The sequence below is a fragment of the Mastigoproctus giganteus genome, chromosome 10 (assembly GCF_048544385.1).
Source record: "Mastigoproctus giganteus isolate SK-2022 chromosome 10, ASM4854438v1, whole genome shotgun sequence".
Lineage (NCBI taxonomy): Eukaryota > Metazoa > Arthropoda > Arachnida > Uropygi > Thelyphonidae > Mastigoproctus > Mastigoproctus giganteus.
In genome coordinates, this window is record NC_143584.1 from 133,358,867 (window position 1) to 133,371,346 (window position 12,480).

General features: G+C 36.1%; 1 protein-coding gene across 1 annotated transcript in view; it reads left to right on the top strand.

The window, feature by feature from the left end:
• LOC150079292 (polyamine-transporting ATPase 13A3-like) overlaps window positions 1-12,480 on the top strand; it is a 559,638-nt gene that overhangs the window by 29,445 nt on the left and 517,713 nt on the right. The window contains exon 3 of the mRNA XM_090383023.1: window positions 11,587-11,718. Coding sequence (XP_090239149.1) covers window positions 11,587-11,718 — 132 coding nt within the window. The remainder of the gene's footprint in view (window positions 1-11,586; window positions 11,719-12,480) is intronic.

The following is a 12,480-nucleotide window of genomic DNA, read 5'->3' on the forward strand; positions in this document are numbered from 1 at the left end:
GCGACAACGTGACGACCAACAACAACGCCAACAGGGACGAGTCATCCACGAGGGCATTTATCCCATACTACCCCAACCTGTCACAACAGATCGGTAGAATTCTAAAATCGTATGGGATAAAGTGCATCCAACTCCCAGGCAAGAAACTGCGTTCTCTTATCTCCAACGTAAAAACACCCATCCCCACTCTTCTACAGCGTGGTTTGGTCTACCGCATCTCTTGCCGTGACTGCACCAGCTGCTACTTTGGAGAGACTGGACGTCGACTCGAGAAACGTCTCTCAGAACATAAAAGGGCGATCCGCTTGGCAGATATAGAACACTCAGCTATCGCCGAGCATGTCTGGACAACCCGCCACGACATCGACCCACACAGCGATGTCGTGGTTGTGGACAGGTCCCACCATTACCTAAAGCGCACCTGGTTGGAATCGTTAAATATAAAATGCTCGGATGCCTCCTTGAACAGGAACAGTGGTTGCCAAGTTAACCCCATCACAGAGGCAGTAATTCTATCCATAGCCAAACGCTGGCCACGTCACCACGATATGTCACAGCCACAAGCATCAAACAATTAACCACGCGCCTCACGCACCATCCTGGCAGTGCACATCTCTATTCCAACTGCCATTCATGTATTCAATCTGAAGAAGGCTGCCTCCCAGCCGAAAGCTCATTTGTTGTATTTACAGTTTTGCTCTGAGCAACAAAAATAAAAAAGTTTTCGTACTGGTAAGGAGTTTTTTGATATTCCTTTAAAAGCATGAGGATTTTCTGATGTATAAATTAGAAGCAGTTTACACTTAGTCACCCTTTGCATTGCCACATAATAAAAGTATTAACCTATCTTTTGCAGATTTGAAACCTGTGGTGGTTTTCTCTTATTTTAAAATGAATGTTTGGCTTGGCATACGCTACCAAAATAAGCTGGTCTCATCAGCATTAAACACTTTACTTGCTAGATAGCCCTCAGTCGCAATAACATCCTTTAAAGTTTTCAGATACAAAGAAGCAGCTTCCGTATCTGCAATGGCCGCTTTGCCCATTAATTTTAAATTGTGAAGACTTTGACGTTTTTTTAAATTTTCAAACCAACCTTTACTGGCCTGAAAGACGTCTGTATTGGATGGACTGGCTTCTTCTTCTTGTAAGCGATTAAAAACTTGCAGAGCTTTGGCACGAATAATATCTGAACTAAGAGGCATTCTCTTTTGATTAAGACCTTCTATCCAGAAAGAAAGTAATTTTTCAGTTTACTCTATTAATGAATTTCTCACTTTTGTGGTACTTTTTGCAGCCAATGATGAGGAACAGATAACTGAACTTGTTTTCTCAACATTTTCGGGTGCCTCCGTAGCCAGGTGGGCAGGAGCAGCAATGCGTAGCACACGCTTCTTGATTAGACCGGGGTTCGAGCCCATGACCACCAAATACGGAGGATGCAGAAAGGTCAGAGTATAACCACCGCATATCCTCGGAGCAATATGGCCTTAGTTGCTAATGCTCCTAAAAACCAAATAACAACAACAACATCTTCGCTAATTCGTTGAATGCTAGATTCATTTATGCTGTTTTTCTTGGCCAATGTCACAACCTTTTCGCCATTTTCTAACTCCTTAATGAGTTTTAATTTTTCCTCTAAATTTAAAGTTTTTTTTGTTGTAGCTTTCTTCATTTTAGGCAACACTTGTCTATATTAAGTGTAAACATACACTTTATATAGACAAGAAATATTAAATCAGCAAAAGCAATGTTTACCTATTAAAACACTTTACGTTGCATGAACCAGAAAAAGATTCTGTCTGAACAGCTAACATAGGATAACATAATAAAGGAGGTTCCCAAATGAGGAAATTGTTTTAAAAATTAACCGGACAAACACACTACTGTTTATTGCTATGTTTGGTTATAAGAATCAGTTTTGAACACCTTTGTGATATTTTTCTAAAGCACATTTCTGGAGGTCACGACCATAAGACAATAAAAACAACTTGCGCTTTCCAGTTTATTGGGCTTTCTGTTAGTGCAATGTAATTATAAACTTGATCTTATTGCATTTGTAATAATACCGACAGCTGGAATTCTGTGGGACTTTACGTTATTGTGGTGAAATGTGTTTCTCCTTCAATGAAATCTTCAATCATATAAAAAATATAAATAAATTTTCAAAATCTGCTCTTCATTCCTATTTTTGAAACTTCGTAAACAAAAATTGCGTAGGTAATGAAACTCTCCACGCAATCTAAAATTTTGGTAATAAATATCTGACTGTGCAATAGCGAACTGCACAAATTGAGGGATGACCATACTTATACTAATATTAATCCTTGTGCTATCCATTTTGATTTAATTGGTCCTTATGAAGAAGTTGTTATTAGTCACAATTCAGAAAAGTGGCATCTATGCATAGGCATTTCAAATAAAAGCTTTTAAGCTGTATTGCTTCATGATGGGGATATACATCCATGGATTTCTGTTGTACACTTTGTTCATATTAAACAGGACTGTGAAAATTTGAAGCTTGTGTTAGAGAAGATCAGATATGATCAGAATAAATGGGATAGCTATGGCAACTTCAAGATGGTGGTGTTACTTTTGCATTTGCAAGGTAGTTTCACTAAGTTCCCTTGCTTTTTCTGCATGGCACATACGATGTAGTAAATAATTCCTTAGTTCTAAGAAACAGTCTTGCTTCCACCACTTAAAATATCAAACTAGTTCCTATGGCTTTAGTCCCTTTGTTTTGCCACTGACATTCTTCCAGGTATGATAGACTAGGGCTTGCTACATGGGAGTCTAAAATGCAGATGGAACTAATATTCACATCCCACTTATTATTCAAGTGGACTGAATTTTGGTGAGGTCTGGTCATTCTACAGTAACGAAATCCTCTGCTTGTACATTTGTGATGGGACGCTTAGTAACCCTGGTACACCCACCATTCCTAACAGTCACACCATCAGCTACATTGGTCCACAGCTGGGTGGTTACCCAGATGTGAACCAATGTAACAGTTACCCCTATGTCTTTCTCCTTATTGCCTACCATGAATTTGTTGCTACCCAAATGGTATGTTTTTGTGGGATTATTGCTACCTAAATGCAGGCACCTTGTATATATTAATATTTTTGTTGTAGCTTTCTTCATTTTAGGCAACACTTGTCTAAAAATCGCAGTTGCCACTTTTCAGCCTGCTTAATTTATCTAGATCTTCAAGTGGCATAGTCTGATTACTGTCATTAACCACTATATCCACCTTTGTATCATCTGCTAACTTAGACATTAAACTTGAAATATTGACCTCATTAATGAATATTAAAAACAGTAAGGCATTCAGCACCACTACTACCCCTGTAGTATTCTGTTCATCATATTTGTCCATAAAGCAGGCCATTTATAAACATTATTTTTCTCCTACCACTTAACCATCTCAATAATAATTTGTCCTTAATACTACATGGCTCTAATTTTTACAGCAGTCGTACATGTGGTATGGTATCAGAGGCTTTACTGAAATCTTAGTATATAATGTCAATTATTTTTTGCATTCAGTTCCTCTGTGACTATCTCATAGTAGTTAATCAGATTGTCAGGCATTAACTAACTTTACAAAATCTATGCTGTGATTGCTGATGGCTCCACTCCCATCAAGACAATCTTGTACTTTACAATGACCACCCATGTAAATAGAAGATACATTTGTGTTATCTCCAGTGTGTAGAGACTTCCAGTCTATGAGAGCACCCTCAAATGTAGGTTGCTCTCATTATTATAGCTAAAAGTTTAACTATTAACTACCTGTTTTGCAGCTTCTTTTAATATAATTGGATAGTTTCCATCAATTCCAGGTGCTTTGTTCACACTTAGTGCAGCAGTTTCTTCTCCACCTTCCTTTCCATTATAAAATCATTCAATTTCCATTCCATATTAGACAGACTTTCTCTAACCCTGTCTCTAAAAATACCTTCACATGTGAACGTAGATGCAAAATATTTATTCAGTTTATTCAGTTCACTTTGTACAAAATCATCCATAGTTATGGCAGTGAATCAATATGATCCCTTTTAAAGATTTCCTTACTACTTTTCTTTGAATTCTTAACCAAAGACTTCTCATAATCTGCTTTAGCTTGTTTAAGTAACTTGATTACGGACTAGTTTATACTTACTTTACGGGTGCCTCCGTAGCCAGTTGGGCAGGAGCAGCAGTGCGTAGTACATGCTTCTTGATTAGACCGGGGTTCGATCCCGTGACCACCAAATACGGAGGATGCAGAAAGGTCAGGGAATGACCACCGTATATCCCTGGAGCAATATGGCCTTAGTTGCTAATGCTCTTAAAAACCAAATAACAAACAAACAAACTTACTTTACGATCCCATATCCTATGATAATTTATATTCATCTCGTGCATTTTTCTTATCTGCCACTAAGCTCATCAGTTCATCTGACGTCCAGATTGGTCTAAACTGTGAACGGTATCTCTTGGTATAAAATGCTTAGTTGCCTCTATGATTACCTCTCTGAACACTTTCCCATATGAGGTACTTAGTTGCCTCTATGATTACCTCTCTGAACACTTTCCCATATGTGATTTCTTTTTAGCAACTTATTGAAAAGCATTATACACTGATTGTTGCCACCTAATGTTTCCTTAACTTGAAGATTCTTAATATGTTATGATTCTCTGCTGATAACCAGATCAAGGAAAAGTAGTAAACAATAGCAAAATCAAGAAATGTCGTGCTACTGAATGAGCTGCCAAACCATGAGTTCCAATTGATATCTGAAAAGTTGAAATTCTCCATGATAAGAAGTTCTGTTTTGTTCAGCTAAATCATAGTAGACACTAAATCAATTAAATCAATTTAATGCAAGCTATTATATTAGTATAGTCCTGTATAATGGACATTCTATAGAAAGCAAACCATGGGTTGCAATATTAACACCCACTTAATTATTCAAACTGAAGTTTTTGATCCATTTTTCATTGTGTTTATAACATGGTAGAGTTACATAATGTGTACTTTAAGATGATTCTAATTTGTATCAGTTCTAATTGTTTAATACATTAATTGCCAAAAAATAAGGTTCCTAGAAGCCAGTTTTTTTTTTTTTTTTTTTTTTTAAATATGTTTACCTAGCCCTATCCAAAAAAAATTGAAGCCAAAATCATATTTGGGTCTGCCAGGCCATTTAGTTTCATTTTAAATTAAAGAATATGCTGTCTTTGGTGCTGTCAAGCTGCTGGCTGAAACAGTAAAGTGAACCCTAACATAAATACTGTTTTCATTCAGTGATTTATTTCACTTTTTTTTTAATTCTCAAAAAATTGTGAAATAAACTTTGCCTCATAGCAGTTGACATTTTAATTAGGATCAATGTGATCTGTTCACTTTGATCATTTTTCCTCTGGCTTGTGTCCTCCGTTTAGGAAGATCTGTTAATGATGGTTGTAAAAAGCATTTCACACATGTATTCTACATAATTAAATATTATGAAGAGGAAAAATAACACAAATATGTTGTAAAGACAGGACCTTTACAAGAAATAATGATCCACAAATATGCATAATGAGATAAACAAAATGTCTGACTGGAAAAAACAAATATTATGAGGATATCACTATGAATATTGCCAGAGTTGCACTAACCGGAAATAAACTGCATTTCCCCCAAAGTAGAATATTATTATTGATTTTTGTAATGTTTGCTCTAGCCAAAGACTGTTTCAGAAATTTTTACCTCATTGGTGGGCCATTGTGCACAGCTGGTACAGATCCTGACAAACCAGTAATTGCAAAACAGGCATTATAAGACATTCAAAAAAAGTTAAAAATCAGTTATATTTAAACATATTAACTTTAAGATTTTGCAAATAGTTTTTTTTTTTTTTTTTTATTTGGTAGTTGTTGGCGCATCGGCTTCTGTGGCCATATTGCACCTCCCAAGGTTTTTGCAGTACTTTGATCCAAGCCCGAGGCGGGAATCGAACCCGCGACCTTTGGGTTGCCGGGCAGGTACTTTACCCACTCGGCTAGCCCGGTTGGCTTTGCAAGTAGTCTTTATGACAGTATAACAGATTTTTGTGACTTGTCACTCACTTGTAAAAAGTCCATCCAGTTGGAAACTGGAAGAATTTTTAAAAGCCTCTTCAACTGAGACTGTAACTAACTGATAACTGATTTCAGGCAGAGGGGGTCATTTGTCAAGCTCTCTCCATATGGCCACCTGGGCTCTCTCGCCCATATGCCACATATATCATAATTGTTAATTTTACAAATTCTTTGTAAGGTAATATAATTATCACATAACAATTACAATAGTCTACCTTGACTAATAACAAAAACTGAGTAGCACAACCTTTAGCCTCGCGGCGGAGACGACATCTCCGCCCCACCACGAGGAGGTAGGTTGCCCTATCCAGGAAACTGTCTGGACATCTGCCAGAATAATACGTAAATTGATCTCAAATTTGTACAAATATAAGCTAAATGCTTATCTTTCACCATTCAACATCATTATCACATTTAACACCAGTCCGGTTCCCACAGATCCTCACTGATGCTGGATTGTGACTGGTGACTCCCCAGCACCAGCCAGGAAGGGCCATCCAGTTCTGCTGTTAGAGGAGCCCACCCCAACCCAGCATTAAAAGTAATCTAGTTCAGTTCTTTTTTTTAATGTATCAACTGCATGCAAATAATTGGGACATATCCTCTCATTTTCTGCATGGGCCGAGGGGGACTTCCTCCTCCAACAATTCATACACTTCGGTGCTTCCGCACTTTTATGTCTTAAATGTATGACCCTTCCTGGCACAGTGACCACAGAACACGTCCGAGTCACAATACCGGGCCACATGGCTATACGCCATACATTTGTAACATTGTGTCAGGGTCCATAGGTCCTGGACCTGGTGGGAACTCCAGTCCACAAAAATTCTTAAGCGATTTAGAAGCAACCTTCTGATACGTGGGGAAGCCTCCACCACATAATTATATCCAGGAGAGTTCCTTGCTTTATTTCTTTTTAGCACTTTAGTCTTTATTGAAGCCAAAGTCAACCAAATTTCTCTCCCAAAGTTCTTTCAAGAAATGATCCTGGGTAACTTCAGGATCTACATCAAAAACCACAAGTCGAGGCATCTTCCGAGGGGTCCGTTCCACCTTCAGTCCTAGATCTTATACTTTTGAACATTGTTGTATCTTTTGTACATCTTGTTCAGATGCAGCCTCAATCACCACTTGTTTATTTCTTATTGGTCTCACTGATACCACCTTCACATCAGTTAGAACCGGGGCAACTCGACCCACCAGTTCAGACTTAACATGATCACTCAATTTATACTTATTTGACTTTGCCTTCAGAATTATTGTTTTTGTCTTGGTTTTTGTTTCTAGGGAACCACCGGCAGCCGCATACGTTTTTGGTTTGGAAACTCTATCTTCAATTAAAATTTCCAGCTTAGCCTTTAATTGCTTATTCTCAAGCATCAAGTTTGAACTACGTCTGCCATCTTATCCAAATATTTCATAACCAGATCTGCGCCTGTCACATCGCGAAGGATTGATATATGAAATCTTAGGCGATCTTGATAGTAATCCAATTCCTCCAAATCTGTCTGGTTGAGGATGTCAGCATTGGTCTGTACCCTTTTGTCGGGAGAAAGCCTTGGACTCGCCCTGACTGAAGTCTTTTTCACTGGTGGTTCAACCAGAACCTCTTCTTCCGATTCTTCTTCTGAAGTCTCAGGTACTTCTACCTGAGGCACTGGAACCTTTCTTCGACTCCTTGGCATTATTAGTTATTAGTTGTTAGTAATACAATAATCAGAACTTTCCTCTCCCAGCTCAGTTTTTCTTTGTTATGAAATGGAAATGATGTAATTTCTGCGTCACAAAATTGTGACAAATTGATTTTACTACCGTCTGAAATTTAATAGGTGCCACCAGAGATGTTTACACATCAAAACATGACAGAAAAACATAATTAAGGTTATAAGTTGGTATAGATTAATTTCATGTGGTGTAATGATAAGAGAAAAAGAAGCAAAAATTCCTACTCCCTCCCTTCCTCCCTCAACACATTTCAAGAGCGAGACATTACTTAAACTTAGAATTAAATATTATGGTATGTATGATGTCTCAGTGATGTAGTGGATAAATATAATGAGTTAAAAGTTCATTATTGATGAGAGAAAGGGTTTTCTGATGCTAAGAAACCAATTTTTTCAACATGTAGTTTATATGCTTCATTGTTAATATCTTCTGTGACAGTATTGTAGTTTCGTCATTGTTATTTTGGGTTTGAATCCCTTTACAGTTTTTCCCCCCCACACTGTGACCAAGTTATTCAGCCTTGGGTGAAAGTTGTATAGTTCATCTCCCCTCTCCCTACCCATAAATTTAGGTTTTTCATTTAGTGAAACAGTCAAATCATTATACATGATTCTTGTAGCTACAGTTGTTGCTTTGTTGCAAATGTTTCCTTGAAGAGTTATGGATTTGAATCCATTGGAGACTGGAGAAAATTTTAACCCTTTCAGTTGTGAATACTTTCATCTGTGTTTTTCATGTGGGGGTACACAGTTTATTGCAAATAAACTGTACCCCACATGAACCCCCTCCCCTCTCTAAATCCTCTAAAGTTTTGAAACACACTTCAAGTACATTTCAAATAATGCATCCTTTTATGTATGAATTGCATTTTTATAGTATGTACTGCAATCTGTTATCTGTGTTTTTAACTAATAATCAATGTGGTTTTACTAGATGGCAGCATGAAAATAGCTTGTAATTGGAGGAAAATATTGCACTGGTCAGCCGTTGTTGTCCAATATTGGTTTGTATATATATACCAAAGCCAAAATTCCCTGGAATTTAGATCCAGAAGTTTACAAAATTGAATTAAGCGATACCAAAATAGATGTAGGGAATGTTTTTGCTTCAAAAAAAGTAATGTTTATTTTATTTTATTTTTTTTCACTTTTTAAAAATTTTAATTTTTGTCAGTAATTTTACTTTAATGATGGATTGTTGCATCAAAAAATAGAAAAAATTGATATTTAAAAGCATTTAAAAACATTTAAAAGCAAATGAGATTTTTTTTTTTTTTTTTTTTTGTAGTTGTTGGCGGATTGGCTTTTGTGGCCATAGTGCACCTCCCAAGGTTTTTGCAGTACTTTGATCCAAGCCCAAGGCGGGATTCGAACCCACGACCTTTGGGTTGCCAGGCAGGCACTTTACCCACTTGGCTATGCAAATGAGATAGAGATGGATGTGATGTGTTTAATGAAAATTTGAAGTTTTGTCAAAATGAAAACTGCGTACATAAATATGTATGCAGTTTTCATTTTGACAAAACTTCAAATTTTCATTAAACAAATTACATCCATTTCGATCTCATTTAATTTCAAAACCATCACCTTACTAATCAATGTTACTTGAGACTGTCTTAACCACATCATGCAACCAGATTCTTAGACTTAGATTTAGCCTTAGGCCTGACATATCATTAACTCAAGCATCTGGTGTGCTATGTCGACAGATGCTGATGCACCTAATAAATACACAAGCAAACTCAAACATCAAGTTTGCTAGCATAGCAAAAGTTAGAAATGAAACATAAATATAAAGTCAGCCAGATTTGGCCTAGGTGCACATGTCTCTAGTTTCCTTTTCCACCATTAGGAGTATTAGCACTTCTGCTTCTTTCACTGTGTAGGTTTATTGGCAAACTTGGCAAACCTAAACTTTATGAGATCATGAACACTTCTTCAGAGCTCATAGATCCTATATTAGTATTCCCATTGCGTTCAAACTGGAGGTCTTGGTACAGGACACAGTTTTTTAAGATGTACCAAGGGTCTTCATATTCACCAAACTGCAGTGCAAGAATCCTCACTTCCAAGAGGACCGTACCCTGTTATAAAGAATATGTTTGGTAGGCTGAACACTAGCCAGGGTTTTAACTTCGCATTCACACTAGTAATAACATGTGCAACAAAGGAGTGGGTGATTTCCCGTTTCTCTGCCACATCAATTCAAACCCTGTTTTAATCCTTTCTTTCTCTTATAAGCATATGTGGCCCATACTTTACACTATCTTTGGGATGAGATTTAGCTGTACAATTCAATTTTGCAGTTATTCTTAATATTACTTGTATAATCAAAGGCCCCCTCTTAATGACAACAAATCAGTAATCTCCCTGAAATTACAGCTACAGCATTGTTTGAAACTGTTTTTACAGCTTTACTTATATTTACAGGACAAACCTCTGTGTGAAGGTTTACCTTTTAACAGCAGTATTACTTATTCTACGCACCCAAACCATGGCTGCATAGGTGGTCATGGGCAAAAGCCCATCCCTATTGAAAATATGCAGAAAGTCTACACACATTCAGAAAAATTTCACTTACGAAAGATTCAAAGTCCTCTTTTGTTATGGCTGTAGTTAGCTAGTCTCACGAAGAACTTCAGTTACTATAACTGTTAGACCAAGTTCGATCCAGCAGCAGTAGATTTACCAGTTCAGTTGCTGCATTCACAAAGAAATGGTCTATATTCTGAATACCTTTCAAAATGGGAGGAACCATTTTGTGCATAGAAAATCCATATTGTCCAGGAGTAGGGATTTTACATGTTAAAAACTGGAGGTAAGGAAATCCGTCAGATTGATTATTAAAATGTTTCCTCATTAGCCAGTCTGCATTTTTAATTTTAAATTGAACTGATACAGAATTAATTTCCACCTGCATTCAGATTGGCCAGTTATGTTTGTGTAATAAACAAAAGAAAATCATATGAACTGTAATACTGCAAGAACAGGAATGTTCTGTAACTGAGTTTTTAATGTACCAAACATTAGCATTAGTAGAGTCATATGATGCAAGAAAGCAAGCTTATATAGCATCAGCCAAAACAAAACAAAAAAAAAAAAAAAACCCTTCCTGTTTCATCCATCCACCCACTCCAACTTATACACCTCAGTCAGATCACCTCGCAGGTGTCTAGTCTCCAGACACTGCAATTTGCAGAACTTAGCCTATCTTGGTAATAGCAACCCTTTGTTCCACTTACTAATCTCATTGCCCTTCTCTGTACTCATTCTAGTAGCTCAACATCTTTTCTAAAATGAGGCCTCCAGACCTGTATGCAGTACTCAAGGATTGGCGTGACCATTGCCTTATACATTCCAAACTACACTGAAATATTATAGCCTGATTTGCTCTTTCTCTTAATCTGAACAGTCCATGTGTCCAACTACCATGCTGATTAACCATCATTCTTAGCATGAGACAAGACAGGAGATCGTATGTCTGATTTAACATCAAAACTGTCAAGTTATCAACAGTTTTATATTAAATCTGGCATACGATAACATATTTAAGTGTTGTGATTTAATGGCAAAACTAACAAGTTATTGACAGTTTTGATATTAATTCTTTTAAATATATGTTAAAATATGGATATATTTTAGATTATTTATTTTTTATGTAACAACCAGTACAGAAGCTTGTTTTTAAACAAGTTTCTCTACTGGTTGTTACATAAATTTCTCTTTACATTTTCATATTTTCATTCAGAATAGTCAAGGTCAGAAGAGTGTGGAACGAATTATAGTTGAGCCTGTTGCCTTTACTTTGCCTCATGAACTAATGTACATTCCATCACATGAAGTTTCATTTGAAGATCAGTCTTGTTTAGGTTATGGATTTGTAAGTTTTGTCCTTTTTCATTTTGAATAAAATTGTATAACTGATTTTTTTTTTGTTTCATTTTGAATAAAAAGTATTCATATTTTGGATGTGTTAGATATTTTATTGCTATTATTGAATTATTAGATGGCTAATTTTTTCGATACAGTATACTGTTAAGAGCATTCTATGTATTTTTCCTTAATGCATAAAATTTACAGTAGAGTAAATTTAAGTACTAAGTACAGCTTAATTTGTACAAGCAGAAAATTTTTACATGTCTACTTCCATTAGTAGTAAATTAAAATTTTCACTGCCTTTCTAAATGTCAGTTAAAATGTGAATGTATTTTGAGCTATTCGTTTTACATTTCTCTTAAATTATAAATATTGGTGTATATTAGATCAGAATTAAGTTTCTGTAATGTTATTGATTGATTTAAGCTACTTTAAATCTTGAATTCCTAAGTTGCATAGTTATTAATCATTTAAAAGCTAAAGTTTATAATTATAATATAACTAAAGTTAATGGTTACAATATGACTAAAGTTAAAGGTTATAATATACCTAAAGTGTATAATCTATTAATTTTAAAGTGTATCTGAGATAAAGTTGTGTGGAAAGGCTTGGTTTGGCTAAATCAGACATAGGGGGGCTTTTTGGCTAATATTTTGGAAGAAACAAATTTAGAAAAGTATTAAGGAAAATATTAAAGAAAAGGAATAATCTACTTTAGGTAGTGTATACTGGACTCAGGAAAGTTTATATGTATAGTATATGAGAT